The 21,023-nt window shown below is 37.4% G+C and overlaps 1 protein-coding gene across 16 annotated transcripts in view; it reads right to left on the bottom strand.

Moving 5' to 3' along the window:
* The window catches only part of CEP170 (centrosomal protein 170), a 92,884-nt gene that overhangs the window by 67,607 nt on the left and 4,254 nt on the right, over positions 1-21,023 (bottom strand). For 15 of the 16 annotated variants that reach the window (XM_084756986.1, XM_084756984.1, XM_084756982.1 and 12 more), the window contains exons 2-3: positions 1,853-1,997; positions 185-274 (exon numbers count right to left, since the gene is read on the bottom strand). In XM_084756986.1, the coding sequence (XP_084613112.1) occupies positions 185-274; positions 1,853-1,957 (195 nt within the window). In that variant the 5' untranslated portion in view covers positions 1,958-1,997. Of the gene's footprint in view, positions 1-184; positions 275-1,852; positions 1,998-4,861; positions 4,963-21,023 lie in introns of those variants that run through there. The other variant, XM_084756985.1, reaches the window with a different exon arrangement.

Here is a 21,023-nt window from a genome sequence, read left to right as displayed (position 1 = left end):
AAAAAAATCTTTATCACATATTATATCATTAAATGCCTTTCTTATTTCCTCTATTTACTCCTTAGCTGCTTCTACATATTTAAAAGGGAAACAAAAACTAAAGAAAAACATACAACAAGGAGTACAACTTTAATAACATTAAGCAAGTATTCAAACAAAGTAAAAAGTCCACTGGTTAACTTACCCCATTTAGACTGCCTAAATCTTTCACCAAATGTTCATCTGTAGACGCATCATAATTGATTACTGCATGTTGCTTATCCACACTACGGGACTGAAAAGAGAAATTTTAAGCTAATAACTAAAAGAAAATTCTAAAGTAACAAAAAAGATTTTTAGCTATATATAAAATATTAATAGGACAGTTGATAAATGTAAGGATAGACCAAAGAAGTAGATTAAGTGAAATTTAAACTATGTTATAAGTTTAGCATCATTTCCTAATGAGGAATAGTAGCTAAATTTCTAAATACTCTTTCTAGTAAATCCACATTTTAATTCTGAATTTAAATTATTTTGTTGAATATATCAAATTATATACTATTTACAAATTGTGAAACTGATACATGGATATCCAATGAATTATTTTCTAATGTTTACCTATCTTACTGCTAAAAAAGTTATCTTGTAGGATTTTTTATTTTTTTAATTTTTAATTTTTAATTTAATTAATTTATTCTGATTACATCTCAATTGTTATCTCATCCCTTGTATCCTCCCATTCCTCCCTCCCTCCCGCTTTCACCCTATTCTCCTTCCCCAGGTCTGTGACTGAGGGGGACCTCCTCCCCTACTATATAGATCATAGGTTATCAAGTCTCATCTTGGTGGCCTGCTATTCTTCCTCTGAGTGCCAATGGACCTCCCCATCAAGGGGACATGGTCAAATATGGGGCACCAGAGTTCGTGTGGGAGTCAGTCCCAGCTTTCTACTCAACTGTGGAGAATGTCCTGTCCATTGGCTAGATCTGGGTAGGGGTTCAATGTTTACTGCACGTATTGTCCTTGGTTGGTGCAGTAGTTTGAGCAGAACCCCTGGTCCCAGATTGGCCCGTCTTAATGTCTTAATGTTCTTCTTGTAGTTTTCTAGGACCCTCTGGATCCTTCTATTTCCTTGTTCTCCCATGCTTCTCTCACCTAGAGTCCCAATAGGATGTCCTCTCATCTATCTCAATTTCATGGTAAGAGAGGCCTTTCATGGGACACACCCCTCGGATTTCTTTCTTTAATATTGAATATTGTAATACAAATTGTACAAGGAACCTAAAGACTTAGATGTTAAAAAGGGACACATTGTTACATGTTTTTGAACAAAATTCTTATCACTTAAAAATGTGAATTCTAAAACTGGAATTCTTTTTTTTTTCAAACAACAATATACTTTATTATGTCTGAACATACAGCAAATACCAATCAACCAAATCAACTAGCATCCAATATCACTCAAACCGCAAATTTGATATCCAGATCTGATTTGTACTTTGATTAAAATTTCCCCATAAAACTGGAATTCTTAGAAACAAAATTTTTCTACAAATATAAGTAAGTATACCTACATGTACATCACACACACACACACACACACACACACACACACACACACACACACACAACTCTATTCTATGCTTTTAATTTTCAAAATGTAGTCCTTAAAACACAGAACTTATTTACAGATGACACTAGGGTGAAAATTAAACTGACATGAGAGTTAGGTGAGCCAGAAAATGTTAAGCTTGAATTTTAAGAAGTGTATCTGATGTCTGACTGAATCCTGTGGTTCTGTAAAGGAGAAAACTCTTCTTGTTGCCAAGGCAAGCTTAGTACGTGCATACAGAGAAGGCTGACACATTACCTGCAGCATGAGTTCACAGTCATCTCTTCCAACAAAAATCATTTCTCGTGGCAGCCTGTGGCGAGTGCCTCCACTGCTCACCAAAAACCAGGATGTTACGCTCATTTCTGCTTAGCTTCTGAATCCTTAGCAAAGCTACATCATCCTGAAGATGTGAAGAAAAACACATTAGAAATTATTACTTAGGTATCTAGTCACCAGCCCGGTAAGTAGGCCTCAAACAAAGCTGTCCTCATCAACATTTTCATCCAATATACCACATTCATATCAGTGTTATAATCCAAAAACTCCACTAAGCGTCCAGTTAAGAAGGAAAACTTTAAGGTAAATAAGTAGGTGGTTAATTAGTAATTTTTAAAAAGCTTCTAGACTCGATCTGTAATTTTCAAGTAAATATGCATAGTAGTATAATAACATTAAAGGCTGTGCTGTACAAATACATGTCTTGCCAAAAAACAGTCTGAGCAAGACTGAAATTTATAGTATTATCAGATATCTAACTAGAATAGTTCTAGAATCCAAAGATAACGTTTGTCTATCAAATGTAGAGACACTGAATACAATTTCAACAATATAAAAAGCTCAATTCCTTCCTCTTCACCCTCTCTCCTTCCTGGAACTTGGTAAATAGGTCAGTGTAGCCTGGAGTCCAATCCTCTTGTAGCTGCCTCCTTAGTACTGGGATTGTAAGTATGAGCCACTACTTTATTTTCTCAATACATTTTTACTAAAATAAAACTTTACTAGAGTTAACTTTTGGTTCTTAGGACTCTCTAGTACTTAAAAAAAAAAAGAAAGAAAGAGACCCCATAGGGAGTGTTTGTTTACAGGGTTGTGATAAACCTGAAAAACTGGCATTTGTGTCATTTAAAAGAATAGTAACAAAATTCTCCTGAAATTACTCCTATTTGTTGAAAAATTCATTTTTTAACTCCTCTCCAATGAGAAAAATAGTACAACTTAAAATATGGGTTATCATTTAAATATCTGGATTAAAATAAAAATTTTCTACCTTTTTGCATTACTCTCCCACCCACCATCGTTTTGAACTAGAAATATGTAAAGAAACCAAGTTTTGGAGTGACCGAAACAAGGGTTTTATTTTAAGTATTTAAAAATATCTGCAGGGAGTTTTTAAAGATCCTAACTATGCAAAGCCAAAGTTTCTTCATCATATGCGATGGGGAAATTATCAATGACTCACACAATTAAGCACAAATTCATCTTGAACTTGGATGGGATTTTTTGTAACATTACAAATTAGTCTTTTGAAAAATATAGTTTTCAGAATTATGTAATCTTCTAAATACTTGAATATTTCATTTATACTACTTTAAAACACAGTAATTAAATATAACCACCCATCTCAACAGAAAAGTCTTTAAATATTAGGCTGCTACTAAGCTCAAGGCCAGAATTCATTATGTCAAATTATGTCCTTGACACCTAAAATTTTATCACTGAGAATAAAATCCTGTCACTTTTTCTTGAGGTTCATTTTGATACTTAGCAATTTGCCAATCATTGAAGTAAAAGTGATGTGTTTTAAAAGCATGGGCCTAGTTCAGCTTACAACTCACACAGTGACACAACTTACTTTCTTGGGAGACTGCGCAGTAGTCTGCCACAGAGTATAAGCGCTCTGTAAGTACTTTCTTCTAGCCCTGCAGAACACTACAAAGGTGCAACTTCAGGATCAAGATCTAACACAATCACCTACTGCAATAATTTAGTGAGATATTCTTAGGTTTTTAAAACTGTTTTTAATTGCAGATATACAACAATGAGGACTACAGCTACCACTGGTACAGTCTGGCCCATTGCCTTGATCTGTGCTCCTGAGATGAAGTCTACCACAGTTGTTTCTGCATCATGTATGCTAATAGAAATGCAACAAAAGAGTCACAAAGTCCTTTGATATCATAAATCTGGTCCCATGGACCCTAGAAAAGATTTCCTTCAGGGACACCCAAGTACCTGTAGACTGAGTTTTTAATTATTGTTCTACGGGACACAGGACACTGTCAGCATTCTAAGTAACAACTTAAGCTTTTGAGTCAGTCACATTAAAAGGTGCATGTGAATCCTGTTCCACTGCTCTTACTCTTAGGCATGGTGTAAGTGTCAAATTCTTAGTTTCTTCTCCTATACTTAAGAGTCATGATATCATCTACTCAAGTTTTGTCTTGGGAATCCAAAGAATATTCTCATCTTTTCCTAAGATGTATACTGTAACGCACTTGAATAGGAAGTAAACTAGATTATAATGGAAAGAAACATTCTACAATAAAGTAGATGCATATACTAAAGCAAACATTACAATGTTGTGGTAGAAAATCCAGTTTGTTATATGTTAAAAGTCACCGTCTTAGTTTGGTTTTCATTACTATGATAAAATACCATACTGAAAGAATTTGGGGAAGAAAAGGTTTATTTGGCTTATAGGCTGCAGTGCATCATCAGAGGAAGCCAAGACAGGAGAAATTCAAGGAAGAAAACTGGAGGCAGGAACTAACACAGAGGCCATGGAGGAACAACACCATGCTGTTTTGTCCAGCCTGTTTTCTTACACAACGAAGGACCACTTTCCCAGAGGTTGCACTATCCACAGCAGGATAAACCTTCCCACTGTTACCAATCAAGAAAATCCCTCACAGGTTTGCTTACAGGCCAGTTATGTGGAGGCCTATTTTTAGTTGGAGGTTCTCTCTTCCTAAGTGACCTTAATTGTTCCTAAGTGACCTTAATTTGTGTCAAGTTGACAAAAAGAAAAAAAAACAAACAAAAACAGAAAACCAAAAACAAACACCCAAAACAAACCTAAGCATAGTCATCTAAACATAATATGACACGAACAACTTTTACCAAAACAAGCAAATAATTTTGTGTAAAGTTAAAACAATCAAATCTTATTACTGTCTCAGCGTATTTCATCAGTTCTGTCAACTTAGGTGGTTTATTAAGTCTCCCAGTTACCCAACTATTCAAAGCAGATGATCTTAGTCTTACACATATTTCTGTCAAACGGTGTTTTTGCACTTCTTTCACTACTTCAGAATACAGTCTCCATGGTCAAGTCAGTAGAGGGCCAGAAGTTAACTAAAGGAAAGTTTTTATGTAAATATATTGCATAATGTACACACTCTATTTACAAGAAAGAATATTTTAAAACTCTGCATAGTAAGTAGGTAGGTCAACAGGTACATACTTTTTCAAGGGAACAAAAATGAAAACTTCAATATGATATAATCAAAGGAAACCCACAGAGCAATCTAAAACACACAAACTAAATGTGGCAAAAAGCAGTTATTTTATTTTGTTTTTATATGTTGAATTTTCAAGACAGGGTTTGTCTGTGTAGCCTTGGCTGTCCTAGAACTCACTCTGTAGACCAAGGTGGCCTTGAACTCACAGAACCCTGCCTTCTTCTACCTCCCTGAGTGCTGGGATTAAAAGAGAGTGCTACCACCACCCAGCAGAACAACTTCTTAATGTAGAAAAATCAGTTTAAATAAGCATCACTCATATGCTATAAAACATCCTTTAATTCTCGTTTGTTATAAAATAGTCTTTAGACAGGTGGCGGCGGCACATGCATTTAATCCCAGCATTCGAGATGCCTAGGCAGGCAAATCTCTGAGTTCGAGGCCAGCCTGGTCTATAGAGTGAGGTCTCGGACAGCCAGGGTTACACAGAGAAATCTTGTCTCAAAAAACCAAAATAAATAACGTCTTTAAGCACTTATACAGCACGACACATAATAATATTGTAACTATGTAAGATATAATTATTTGATATATAACTGTATTTATGTAATTATTATAATAACACAAAACAATGCAGTTAAAATGGCTTTTCACAAATCTTATTTGGCTTTTCATGAAGCTTAAAATTAGAGAATACATTTTCTAAAATGAAATAAAATATCATATTCAATATGCAGGGTATTACATTCTTTTGTGTGCTAAAGCGATGACTTTGAGTCCACTAAAAGCTTTGCTTCTGGGGACTGCAATGTAATACAAAGCTAGAGTCTCTGTTTTCCTCTAGGTATCCCTTGTACAGCTCTTCCCCCATTCCCTCAGCTGTTCTTTTCCTTTTTCATGTGACTGTATGTATGTATGTATGTATGCATGCATGTGGTGGTGTGTTTGTGTTTTCAGGCATGTGGCAAGAGAACATGTAGAGACCAGAAGCTGACACTCGGTATCTTTCTTGATCACTTTTTTTTCTTTCTTGCTGTACCTGGCACTGGTGCAGGCAGCCCAGCTAACCAGAGTGCACCGAGGACCTCAGACCGGTATCTCCTGGGAGCTGGGATTACAGGTCGGTTGTCCTTGTGGGCAACCAAGCAATTTCAAGATGGGCAATAGACGCAAACAGACATTTCTGAAAAGACAACATATAAGTGGCCAACGATAAACACCAGGAAATGGAAGTCAAAACTACAATAACTACCACCTTAATCCAGTAAATAGGTACTGTCCAAACATGCCCAAAATAACAAGCACTGGGAGGAACTGCAAATGGGAATGTAAATTAGCACAGCTATTATAAAAAGCATTACAGAGGTACCTACAAATTTTAAAATAGAGCCACTGTATGATGCTGTAGTCCTATTTACAGGTATATATACAAAGGCGGTGAGATATATAAAAGAAACATTTGCATTCCCAAATGCTGTGCAGCACTAACCCTGATAGCCAGGAAACCAACCCAAGTGTCCATACATTCACAAAGGCAATGTGGTTCAACTATATAAAGCACAAAATCCTGCCAATCAACACAGGACTGATGGAAATGGAGACTCAGGTTGTATGAAATAAGCTAGGCACAGGAAAAGGAAATATAGTAAAATCTCACTGGTATGTACAATCTGAAAATGTTGCTGTCGTAGAATATATAACAGTGGTTACCAGAATCTGGGTATGGCTAGGAGAGGGGGGATGAAGAAAAGCTGGTGATCAATAATCAACTAATTTATAGTTAGTTCAATGGAAGCAAGAAGCTCTGATAGGCCATTGTATAAGGTGACTATAATAGATACTATATAATGGATTCCAAAACATTAAAAAAAAAAAAGCGTTGAGGTAGACAAGTTCAACACATTTAAATGCTAAACCAAGTAGCCACATATTGAAATAGAAGATAAACTTAAATAAATACACACACCTATTGAGAAGCCTACCACATCCAGGGTTGCTAAGGCAAACAAACAAAAGAATCTTGCTTCAAAGAACTAAGTCCCATAGAGAATGCTGGGAAACGAGACAGAAACAGGAAGCTGTCCTTACTCCAGACCGGAATGAGGACATGAGATGACCCTGCCAATGCAGCAGAGGATCAGAGTCTTTCATCTGTCAATTCTAGTCTAGAATAACCTTTCACCCACCATGACTATGTGACAACCTTCCTCCCTTCTTCCTACCATTGCCCACCTGCCCCCTTCTCTTTGTAAGTGATCAGATCCCATCTACAGCAGAAACTTTTTAATGAACAAAGTGTGGCTCTACTATAAGGCTTGACATGCAGGTAATCTGGAACTCTCTAGGGTAACCTAACTTTTTTTTGTTTTTTGTTTTTGTTTTTTTGAGACAGGGTTTCTCTGTGTAACCTTGGCTGTCCTGGACTCGCTTTGTAGACCACGCTGGCCTCGAACTCACAGCGATCCGCCTGCTTCTGCCTCCCGAGTGCTGGGATTAAAGGCGTGTAACTTTTCTTACTGAGTAAATCTGGCCCTTACTTCCTAGTTATGTTCCTCTTTAGTAGCCTCTCACAGCTTATCTTCTTGTCACATAGAGGTTTCGGCAGCTAGGTGACAAAAGTTTAACATTCAACTACTTGGAGGCAGACAGATATAAACACTACCTAACACCACAGTTACACTTTCACCTTCTTAGAATTATAATTAGTTTTAAAATTGGGCTTTCCTGTGGGATCATTTCATTTAGGATCCAATGGGCTAGCATTTTAATACTTAAACTCTGAAGTCTAAAAGGAGAACAAAATCAGCAGCTCTCAAGTATATAACATAGCTTCACTGTACTACACATTCCAATATATATATTTTAATTTTATGTTAAAGATGTTGGTTCTTAGAATCAAAAACAGCAGTGCAGCCTATCACAACATCTGGCAATCTGGCATGCAACTAAAGCAGTTCTGAGATCAAAGCTTATAGGTGTGTGTGTGCGTGCGTGCGTGCGTGCGTGTGTGCGTGCGTGCGTGCATGTGTGTGTGTGCGTGCGTGCGTGCGTGCGTGGAGAGGAGTGACTAGGAGTGACAACATACGGCTTTAATACCAGCACTCCAGAGGCAGACAGGCAGATCTCTTTTGAGTTTAGGCTATTCTGTTTTACATAGTTAGACTCTACCTCAAGAATACCAAGCAAAATAACACACATCAAGGTTTTAGAAAATGCCAAAGTGGATGGGAAAAAGTCCTTGAGGCCTCAACTGTACGCAAAGAACTCTCAGCAACTAAGGAAACAGAGTGGGAGAGGTGGTGGTCTTCTGGGAAGAGCATGCCAGCTGGGTATGCAGTGCTAAACAATCAGTCTGAAAAGACTCAAATAACATAGGAACCGAGCTGGTTTTATTTAGAAATATACATGCATATATGTATACACACACACACACACACACACACACACACACACACACACGCAACAACAATGAAAGAAGAAGCCATGAATTTGAAGGAGAGCAGGGAAGGGTATATGGGAGGGTTTGGAATGAGTAAAGGAAAAAATATAATTGTATTTATATTTTCAAAATTATAAAAGTCAAGCTGATAAAAAGAATGCAAAAATAAAAGATAAAATAAGCTAAATCCAATTTCAATAGTAGATGAGCAGAAATTCATGTATATATAAAAGACAAGGAGAACACTACATCAATAACCCAAGTAGTGTTGGTTCTTTGAAATACCCAGGAAAACCAGAAGAATAGGTAAAATCCTAACCACTTGTGAGTTGGCCAAGTTAAATCAGTAGGTAGCTGAGAATGATGCTGAACAGAATTCTGAACCCTCTGCCTTGCTTTCAAGTGCTAAGAAGAAAAGGATGAACCACCACACTGAGATTAAATCCAGGAACTCCTGCACACTAGGAGAGCACACAACTCAATGAGCTACATTGCTTCCTACACAGAACGTCTCTGAAAGGACTCTATACAACAGGCTGTAATACTAAGAGTTGACAAATAGGATTACACAAAATTAAAATGTGTCTAGGCAGCAGAAGGAACTAGTAGAGTAAAAAGACAGTATTGGAATGGGAGAAAATCTTTACCAGTTATACTTTGAGTTGAAAAGCAATAGCTAGAAAATATAAAGCGCTGTTAGATAAGGTCTTCAAAAACCTCAGAGACATACAGAATATGGCATTTAAAGATGTTATTTTAAGATTCTTGACAATGAGACAGGTTAACTCCTAGCAACACCCAGCCTACCTCAAATAAGATGTGAGCATCAATGAACCTCCTTATGGAGATAGCTTTAAATGTGGCAAACAAGCCACTGAGCAAAATGTCCTCATTTCTACCACAGACAGAATTCTGCCTAAAAAAGAGCAATCTTGGATGCAGGCAGAGTCGATGGCCAACCTCTGCCAAGACAAGGTAAGCAAGTCCTCAATAGTTCCTCCCTCACAAATATGTCTGTCAGATATATTGGGCCAGAGGCTGAAGATGATGCTCCAACATTATAGAGAGTTGGGTAACTGCTCAGGTAGCAAACTGTCTCTACCATCTTTTCATTTGGGAAGCTACTGACCTGCACTCCCTGTATACTCAGGTAATTAATTTTATTCCTGCTCAAGTGTCTCATGGGGTTGAAGACCATATAGGTTACTTTTGCAATGAAGCTTAGTTGATTAGGGGTTAAGATGTTTTTAGGTCAAGACAGATGTTTTAAGTTGATAATGACAAGCTTTGATAGATACTGATTTACATTCAGAATTTTAGATGCACCAAGATAGGAAAGACTCTTCAAGACTGCCAAATAAAAATAGCCAAAACACTAAGATTGTAATATTTATATAGCTCCTGACTGTTTCATGGTGGCTCTTGCTGTAGGTTGTTTATTGTATATATGTGTAATAATATAAATGTATATGTAAAAAATTAAATATCAAAGAGTAAAACCTTCCTATCAGGAGATGAATAATGAACTGAACAGAAAGTTATTGAAAGAAAGAAAAATGTCCAATAAGTCATTTTTTAAAATATCAATAATCCATGCTAAAAACCTGGCTTCCTTACATTACATACCTAGTGTATAATTAATGCATGGAATTACTTGAGATAAGCCACGTGTTAAGGAAAGTTCATCCTTATGCTCTTGAAATCAGCTGGCTGATTCATCACCAGATGGCTTTACACAGAATAATGCTCTCATCTTACCCTGCAATTTCTGCTATTGCAGAGAAATAAATAGCTGGCCTCACAATAGGACTATTAGTCTTCAGAGTGGGAAGGGCTTTTCTCTAACCTTCTGATTTGATGATAAAATGTCACATTTATCATGTGAAACTTCTTTTTCAGTTACCAGGAGGCATGAGAGACAATGACCTCTAAAGGTTTGGCCCAATGCCTAGCTGTTTCCAGAGCATATGTTTTTCCTAATAAAATAAGTGAAACTTTAAACAAAGAGGAACAGTGATAAAATTTCACCTTTTAAACTTGTCCTTTCACCATCAGTAAAACACATAAACAAATTAATTAGCCACTGTATGAGCTAGTTAACTTGTATCATGCCTTCCCCTATCATGTCAAACATTTAAGAGAAACAAGGAAAACTTTAAATGCACAAATTTAAGATTCTTGTCTCATTTCTGGCTCTAAGAGAAAACATGCTTGACATGTCTGACATTAAAGTCTGATTTTTGATGTCATGTATTTAAAAATAAAAAAAAAGCTATCAGCATTTCTACATATGGACTAAGGAAAAACAGACATAATTTTCTGTGATCCTATAACATAATAATAACATTTATTAACCATTTGCCATGTAGTAGACATGTAATAACTTCATATGTAACAAACAAATATAAGTACAAATATAGAAACTTTAAAAATCCTGTATTTCCTTGGAAATGAACACAAATATACATTAATTCCTACGAATACTCAAACATTAGAGAAATTTGAAAAAAAATCCACTTTTAATTTCTAAGTTGTAAGTATTACAGATATTAGGAAGAAGGTGGAGAATACAGATAAGTACCTAATCTCATAGAAGCCAAAATAAACAAACAGCTACATCAACTAACACAGCTTCCCTGACAGTGGGAGAGGGGAAAAAAAATAAATACAAAAGGATGATGTAATAGTTTAGGGTGGTGCTTCTTAGGATGGACAGGCAGAGGAAGCATTCTGAGAAAGTAACAAATACATACAACATGGAAAATTTCAACCCTGCTATATAATTAACTTGATCTGGAACAGATAATGAAAAACACTCTTGGGAAATATTCATTTACTTTAAATCCCCACCCTCGTTTGTACAGTTCCTCACAAAAAAATAAATCTGCAGCTGTGCTGTTTTTGGATTCCTACCAAGATACTGACTCCATGCTCATGTAAAAAGAGAGGAGGGGAGGAGGAGAGAGAAAATATTTTTGCTTTCATACTCACAATGATTTTGGAATAAATAATTATATTTTACCTTTACTATCTGTTACATAAATCAGCACTTCTTCCTCAAGAGCAATTAGTGAAAATATAAACCAAGAATAAATATAATCTACAACTTACATTTGAAATAGAATTAAAATAAAAAAGTTTCAGTCCTTCCCCCTTCTCTCTCCCCCGCACCCGTCTCTCTGTCTCTCTGTCTCTCTCTCTCTCTCTCTCTCTCTCTCTCTCTCTCTCTCTCTCTCTCACACACACACACACACACACACACACACACACACACACACACAGACGGCACTCCAAGTATCAAGCCTCATGTATAACTTCATTATACATTTTTAGAAGAAAACTTAGTAGATTTGATGAGAAAATCTAGCAACTTAATAAACTTCTTTCATAAAATAATTTTCACTAAATTCTCAATAAATAGTTCTACCAGAAAAATGCTACATGTTTGTATGACTGAGGCATTAAGAGTTCTTACCAAGACTTCTCTGCCAGCTTATGAAAAATGTGAAGTATAACTTTGTTTTATAGAACCTGATAACTTTTGTTAAACAGGTGGTTAGTGGTTACTATAGTTACTGCAGCTCCATAAACAGATATCACATGCGTATTTATATGAAAGATGGCTTCACTTTATAGGTTTTAAAAAAATTTATAACAGGCAACTTGGATAAACTGATAATTTTTGTAGGAAATAAAAATTTGAACTAATCAAAAAAAGCATAAAGAGCTTTGTGCTTCCATTTGTAAAGGTAGCAGTAAAAGTTTAGAAATAAATTAGTAAATCGGAAAACAAATGAACTTGCCTCTTTTAGGTAACTTCTGGACCGTCTGTGTCTGTCAGGCTGCTTTGACAGACTAGACTGTACTCTTTTGGCTCCCCACCTGAAGGGGATTAGATTCATCACTGCCCAAGTCCACAAGGTACTTATCTAAGATTCACTGGAAAGAACACAATGTTTAATAATTTCTGAGAAGGTGACAGAGACTTTGTTAAAGGGAATAATCCCCAAACACAGCCAGCACAAAATACTTGGAGGTATTATTTCTTTTGAATAATAACTACTGCAATTTTGAGACAGAAAAGCAGCTAAGTAGATCATTACTAGTACTAACAGTCATACATAGCAAACAATATAAGGTTCATGGGCAGGTGATTTAATAAACAAAATTTGGCATACACAATGAAATAGTGTTCATTGTTAAAAGGGAATTATGACATCTGCTACGGTACGGATCAACTTTGAAGACAATTTGCTAAGTAAAATAAGCCAATCACAAAAAGGTAAGCACTATGGGATTTCAACTATATGGGATGCCTTCAGAGGCAGAAAGGGCAGCAGTAGTTGCCGGGGCCTGAAGATGGGAACACAGAAGGAGTTACTAGTTTTACATTTCAGTTTTATGGATGAATAGTGGTGATTGTTGCACAGTATTTTGCATATTTACTAGAATTAAATGCTTAAGATAAAATGTATGTAATCTATCATCATAATTTTTAATTGGAAGAAGTGTTAACTTTCCTTCTTTCCCATATGTGTGCTGTCCATGTGAGTGCACATGGTGCTGGCCTGATGCTGGTACTGGGAATCATCTTTGATTGCTCTCCCACCTTACTTACTGAAGTACGGTCTCAAATTAAAACACAGTTCACCAATATGGCTGCACAAGCACACTGCCACACCCAGCCAGCGTTTATGATGGGTTTCTAGGAATCTGAACTCCAGCCCTCACTTGCTTGGTAAGTGCTTAAATGAGGGACTTGTTTCCTTAGCCCCAAAATGTTAATAATTTTAAGAACAATTATTGTTAGGAAATGATACACTGACCCTGGGTGAACTCATATGTCAACCCTAACTCTAATAAAACAATACTGTTTACCATCCAAAAAATTAACTTTCTTCAATCCTACCTTTCTTTCCTCCTGTCCAAGCCCTTCCTCTTATTCCTGTTTCAGTCTCTAAATACCACTATACAGCATGCACACTCTTCAGTTTCATTGACTCTCTGCTATGGTTTAAGTGAAGATATTCGTTATAGTTCCAACAGCCTCATATGTCTGAATATTGTTTGGAGAGTTCATGAAAATTTTTGAGGAATGGGGCTTAGATGGTGAAGGCTGCCAGGGCCTTTGAGAGTTATAGTTTTGCCCTATTTATGGTCCAGCTCTCTGCTTTCCAATCTGCCAAGCTGTGAAGGAGCCATATCCTAAGCTCCTGTTCCCAGGGGCCAGGATACTCCAGCTTACCTGTCATGCTGGGACCATTCCTTGTAAAACTGAGAAGAAAAACAAAGAGCAACGCCTTCCCTCAGGTTCTTTCTAATAGGTATTTTAGTCACCGCAAGGAGAAAAGTAACTAATATAGTATCCCCTTCAAAATTCATGTTCAAAGTTAATCCTCAGTACAACTGTATTAAGAGGTGAGGCTTTTGGGAGGGAACAGAATCAGTATTCATGTAAGAGACACAGAAGCTGAGGGAGGAGCCTCTCGCTCCTCTATCCCACCACACACTTAGATGTTGCTATCTCCAAGGAAAAGACCGTTACCAGGAATTTAGCCTGCTAAAACTTTAATAATAGCCTTTTGGGTTTTCACAACTATTGAGTCAGAAATTTCTACTGTTTATATATTACCTGCTCCACAATATTTTGTTACAGAACCACTCACTCTTGCTCCTTTTTTTTTTTTTTTTTTGACTCAGTGGACTAAAACTGGAAAACTGAAGAATATTCTAAATTGTTATTAAAGATGAAAAGTAACCTTAAAAATTATATAGTGTATGTGGTTGGTGTTTTACAAATGAGAAAAATGAAACACTAATATTAAGTGACTTGTTCATTACCATATACTCTGGTAGTGACAATGCCAAAATAAAATAGAGATCTATTTCCTTCTGCAAACTAGTCCTTTCTTTATACCACACTGTGCTGGCTAGTTTTATGTCAACTTGACACAAGCTGGAGTCATGAGAGAAAAGAGAGCCTCAGTTGAAATAATGCCTCCATTAGATCAGAGCCTCAATTGAGAAAATGCCTCCATAAGATCAGGCTGTAGGCAAGCCTTTTCTTAATTAGTGATTGATGGGGCAGAGCTCAGCCCTTTGAAGGTGGTACCATCCCTGGGCTAGTGGTTCTGACTCTGTAAGGCTAAGCAAGCCATGGGGAGCAAGCCAGTAAGCAGCATCCCTCTACGGCCTCTGCATCACCTCCTGCCTCCATGTTCCTGACCTATTTAAGTTCCTGACTCAGCTTTCCTCAATGAACTTGTCATATGTAAGGCCCTTTCTTCCCCAGGTTACTTGGTCATGGTGTTTCATTGTAACTCAGCCACTGAAAAAGCATATGCTATTTTTGTCATTTTTTCTATGACTCCTACTTTATTTTTAAGAAGGTATTTTTCAATCTCCCTTGCCCGATCCCCTGGTGCTATGGATCAAATCCACACCCAACAGCTAGCTCACATCTGCTAGGCAGTATCTATAACAAACTACATTCTCAGTGCTCTAATTCTAATTTTATATAGTGGCAAAGGAGTTCGTTTTATCAAACATGGAATTTATAATTTATGTAAATTGTGTTTTAAAAATTGTAAACATTACAATGGACATTTCTAAAAGATCTGTATGGAAATCACTTTCTTTGGTTTAAAAAAGCTGTATCAAATCCAATGCAAATACAAATGGAGAATTCTAAAACTCATACTTATTTTTAAAAAGTTTTCCACACTCCCAGGTCTATATAAAATTTGTACTTTTTCCAACTTGAAAAAATAATAAATAAAAATTAGTCATAAAGTCTAACCCCAATAGACTAGATAAGAATATGTGACAGAGATAATAATGGATGGTGAATTTTTAAAAAGTATGTGCTTTCTGACTCAATGACAGTTTTAGAACTTCTTACAAATGTACAATCTCTTCTTATTTGTAAAGAATGAGAAAACATTAATAAGTAGCCTTCAGTTAGCAATGTGTTAATAATATAATGAGAAGAACTGGACATGTTACTCTCTCTTGAGCAACCATGGCAAATAATAGTTAAAGTCCTTAAGGTATATATGGACACACATAAACACAGACTCCTAGGAGTTTCAAATTCATGGATCCAATAAACTCAAATGAAAAATACTGAGAATAATTATGCCTGTTTTGAACATACACAGACAACTTTTCATTCGTCATCATTCCACGAGTGATAAGTATTTGCAGAATACTGCACTGTATTAGGCATCTGAAGTACCACGATGATGGTTTACATGATGTACATAGGAGGAGAAACCAGAGATGGCTCAGTGGGTAAAAGCACTTGCTGCCAAGCCTGATGACCTGAGCTAATCCCTGGAACTCACACGGTGGCAGGAGGGAACCGGCGCCTCCAAGATATCCTTTGGCCTCCTCTTGTACAGCATATCATGTGCCCACATGATATATACATAAGTAAATGTAAATTTTTTTCTAAGTAAGAAGATTTCGACAGGTTATATGCAAATGCTATACCACTTCCTTTAAAGGTCTCAAGCGTTGGAAGGTTTAATGCCCTTTGGACACCAAGGGGGTAACTGCATCTGTGTGCACTTGTCTGCCTTGTGATCCCTGGGGCCAAAGACAAGGCCTCTCACATGCTCAGTACTGGGCTATCCCCATCAGCTCTTCTATTTTCAAATTATAGTCCCAGAGAAAGTCTTCTACTTCCAATGTGTTTTCCGCCAGATTGGCTAGTCTATACTTTATGCTTCTCTCCTCAAGCAGGCTCCATTCCCCCTTTCCTCGGATCTGACTGGAGCGTAAGGCTGCTAATCAGGCTCTAAGGTGTGAATGTTATCCTTTATTCCATCTAGTGTGTAACAAACCTTTACCCAGTAGGTTATCTAGCAGGTAAGGTTAGTTTATAGTGGATAAGTTTAATCTTAAAGCTTGATTGTTTCCTCCCCTCAGCTTCCTGGCATCATGTCCCTTTCCCTACATCACAAGACTGTTGTAAAATAATATGCAAAACTACCCAGCGAGATAGAATCCATGAGAGGTAAATATTATTTTACATATCAATAAAAAGTTTTTTCTTTTACTCCAGCCAATGTGTTTCTTCACATCCAACAATAATGAGATGGCATCATACTTGAGGTTGTAAGGAAAGAGATATCTACAATTAAACATTTATTTTTTTACAGTAAGCCCCTGAGAAAGTAGTCTATTACTAACTATACGTAACATGAAACTGAGTTTCTGAGGTAAAGTAACATACTCAATATCACACAACTAGTGACACCAAGGTACTACCTGGTCAATGCTCATCAAATGGAGCATGGCTACCCATCCACCTGCAATCAGCAATGCCTACTTGTAAATAAACTTTGTTTAATGATACAGATAGCTAATTTACAGGAAGAATGACTGCAAGCATTCTTATTAATAAACGAGAATGACGAGAGGTCTATCACAGTTGTTTGCTCAGAGACCACTAGCAGGAGGGCACTACAATACAAACTCAAGCAATCCAATGTAACCCAGTGACTGAGCACTCTTACCCCAAACTCCTCTCTCCCCTTGGCCTCTAGGGCATCACATGCTTGTCATTGTTTCATTTCTCTGACTGCATTTCAATCTTTCCTGCAGAAAGGTCCCAGACGTTGGGCCTCTTGGCACCTTATTTTCCTACCTAGGTGCTTCCTTCCAGTTTACTGGTGGAGTTTAAAACTTATATATCTGTAAACTTTCTCTTCGGAGTCTGTGATATGCTTACTTATATGTTCATAAACATCCCTAATTTTACATGCTCTACTTCTGATTCTGTAAAGCAAGACATGGGCACCTTTCACTCTCACCATCTAGTTAGCTTATTTCTTCACTCCAATTATTTCTTAGCTCATCTTATTTTCATACTTGCTCCCCTGTAGCTGCTATCTATGAAAAGAGTCCTTTCCAAGCCCTCAATAAATTCCCACGGCACCTAAATAACACCAACCAATAAAAGCTCCATCCAATCTTAATTCCTCCTACTCTTCCCCTCTCTTCACAGGTCTCCAGTCACAGTGGCCTCTTTGTTCTCAAATTCACTTATCCCATTCCTTGCAGAACCGCACTGCGTGTGAGGATATTCTCTACCCAGACACCTTCCTGTCTCTCCCCCTACCTAAGCTGGAATGTTAAATATCTGGGGGTGGGGTGGGGTGGGGGTGAGCACTGTTTCTGAAGACTGACTTCTCAAACACCCAGAAGTAACAACATTCAAGATACACTGTGTAGTGAGCCTTTTTTTTTTCCTGTCAAAGACAAATATTAAGAATGTTACTCATATTTGTTTGAATTGAGGGATACATAAAATATGATAAAGTTACTTAACTACATTGAAGAAAGTGGTAATTTAATATTTATAAAACAGGGGTAGAAGGAACTTGCATACCATTAAAATATTGACCATTGAAGCATCTGTATGAACTGACATCTTGAAAATTAAAAAAGGAAAGCCTACCATCGCTCAATCTCTTTAATTTTATTCAGTTTCTTTTGCCTTCTGTTCTGTCTATTAGCCTTAAGATTTGACAATGCTTTTTTTAAAAAAAAAAATTCTGATCAGGCCAGCCGTAGTGGCACACACCTTTAATCTCAGCACTTGGGAGGCAGAGACAGGCAGATCTCCGTGAGTTCGAGGCCAGCCTGGTCTACAATCAAGTCTAGGACGGCCAAGGCTACACAGAGAAACCCTGTCTCGAAAAACAAAACAAACAAAAATCTGATCAGTTTCCATGTTTAATTCTGCAACTATGTTCTAAATATAGTTGTAGTGAAACCACTGCTGTCTTCACTTCAAGCCATGCAGTTGTGTTTGCAGTCTAAAGTTGTGTTACATCCTTAACAACAGCAAAGCCTTTCTTGGTTCTGATGGACTCTGCTTCATAACACCTTTTCTTTCTTACTGAAGTTTATTATATAATGATATTATCATCCATATCCTCCAAACTCCTAGTTTCATTCAATTCCTTTGCTAATCAAGGAAATAAGAAGAAAAAACAAAACTATGCAAACAATTTTCATTACCTTTGTATCACTTTTCCACCCCCAGCATATTTTATATAGCATTGATTCTATTTATAAATCTGAATGGCTTTATCCTTGGCTATGACAAATGCATGGACAGGATGAAGACATTAGAGATATGGTGTATTAAATTTATAAATGTCCAAAAGCCAGGAAGGGAAGCTAATCCTTTTGATCACAAGACAGAATCATGATTCAAGAAAATCTCAACAGATTTTTAACTACAGCCACATTAAAACAGATATATTGAGTAGAATGTAAGGGTAATCATTGGCTCAGAAATATCACTTATGTTATAAATGAAATATGTGAGACAGTGAATATAAGGATATTTATATAGACTATCAGTAATTTTCAGAAAAATATTTCAAATAAAACGAGAACCAACATAAGGGTTTTGACTTTCTATTGCTTAAAAATACTAGAATAAAACCAAACACACAAGCAGTACCACACAAGGGCTTTGTTATTAAAGTGATCAGCATCAGAACATGCTGGCAACTCCAATCAGCATGGCACTGATGACTGTCAGTCTCGAGAGGATGAGGAAAAACTTCCAAAAGACCCGACACATTGGAAAGAAGTGTAAGCTCAGTACCCTCAGTACAGAATCAAAGGACTGCCATTTCTGTATTCCCAGATCCCTATGTCCTCTCTAGGGAGGTCCATGAGTGTATTAAAGTTCTTTATGACAAATAGAAGCAAATGGTGTGTCCTCTCCTAGTCATTATCAGTCTCTCTCTCTCTCTCTCTCTCTCTCTCTCTCTCTCTCTCTCTCTCTCTCTCTCCCCTTTACATAAGAGAGAACACTTTAATATTAGAATTACAGGAATGTTTAATACACCCCCCCCTTGTCTCTGAGAACTGAGAAAAACATTACTGTTGCTAAAAACATGACACAATTTTAGACTGCTAACAAAAGTACATGGCTTTAAATAAGCAACAGGTCACTACAGTATACAGCCAGCCCATAGCTGCAGAATTAAAGGTAGAAATTAAACCAAAACAATCAAACAAACAAAAAACCCATTGACTCAACTGTTTCAAATCAGCTTGAGACAAGAAAAGTAAACTATATAAACACCAAGTTGCACATGATAATTTTGCAAACTTTAGTGAGAAAAAATGTTACTGTACTGTTCCTGTGACAGAACTATAGCTAACAGGAAGAAGTCAGATAGCAAAAGCAGCACTAGACTGTGAGGCCTTTTCATACCTCCTTAGCTATGGTTTACAGTCACCTCAATTCCATTTCGCTCCCCTCTGTCTGTCGCACTCCCTACCCTTCATCTCCATTGTACCCTTTCCAACTCACAAGGGTTCTTATTTTCCCTATGCCCCAAAGAATCATGTTTCCCCCTCATGGGCTCCTTTCTGGTATCTTCAGTTCTAAATACACGTGTGTGTGTGTGTGTGTGTGTGTGTGTAAGGGGGGAAAAGGAGGGAGAGAGGGTCGAACTATATTATGTATCTGTATGAAAATGTCACAACAAAGGCCATTGGTATAATTACGTGCTACTACAGAAACAGTGAGAACTGTAGCAGGCTCACTGGAAGTTATCTTTTGCTCCCCCAGAAGTCACTGTCCCTGCAGCTCTCCTTTCCTCCTCCAGCCTCTTCTCTCAGGTTCCTTTCCCACTCTACCTTGAACTGTAGGAACACACTGAGCCCCGTCGCCTTACACTTTCTGAAAGGATCCTAGGCTACTCTCCTAAGGAGGAGCAATCGTCTCCTAAAAGGAACTGAACTGTTCTTCAAGCAGCAATGGTTCTTGGTACTAGCAGACCTAGGAGAACCAGATAAAGAGCTACCAGATCACAGCTTGGCAGTTTATGTTTGGTTATGCATGGCGCTGGCTCTCCACGTCTGCTCTTCTCTAATCTCAGAGCAGCTGTCTTTATCCAGAAGACAAGGACTACTACGCTGCTGCCCTTGCTTCTTCCTCCTGGTGTGGCCATACTGCATTAAGTCCTTTCTGGTTTCACCTCACTCGGCTCTACTGCCCATGCAGCTCAATCAGGTTAGTTGGGACCTCCTCTGGCCCAGGACTCTGGTACCAATCTTTCAATATACTTCCTGAAAGTTAAATGGGCTTCCTTTCAAGTCTAGGAAAAAGTTCATGTGACGCTGGATCTCAAGAATATTAGCAACATGTGGCACCCTGTACAGAAGACTTGTAAAATGCTTCCATTTCTACATTTTTATTAATGATAATAAGGAAGCAGGTATTGTCATTTAACCTACTAAAAAGATGAGTCAACAGGCTTTGGTCAAAATACAGAGGTTCAATGACAAACAACATTTCTGTAATGTGTACTAGAGAAACAGTTAACTAACTCTGCGCTTCATGTTTTTTTAAATTTTTAAGAGAGCTTATTAAAATTGTATTAGCTGAGCCTATATGTATAGATATGCACCATTGTTTGGAGTCCAGAAGAGGGTGTCTGGCTCCTTGGAGCTGGGGTTCCAGGTGACTGGGAGCCACTGCGTGGGG

The sequence above is a fragment of the Acomys minous genome (assembly GCF_964271855.1).
Source record: "Acomys minous genome assembly, chromosome: 1".
Classification (NCBI taxonomy): Eukaryota; Metazoa; Chordata; class Mammalia; order Rodentia; family Muridae; genus Acomys; species Acomys minous.
This window is presented reverse-complemented; position numbering and strand designations above follow the sequence as displayed.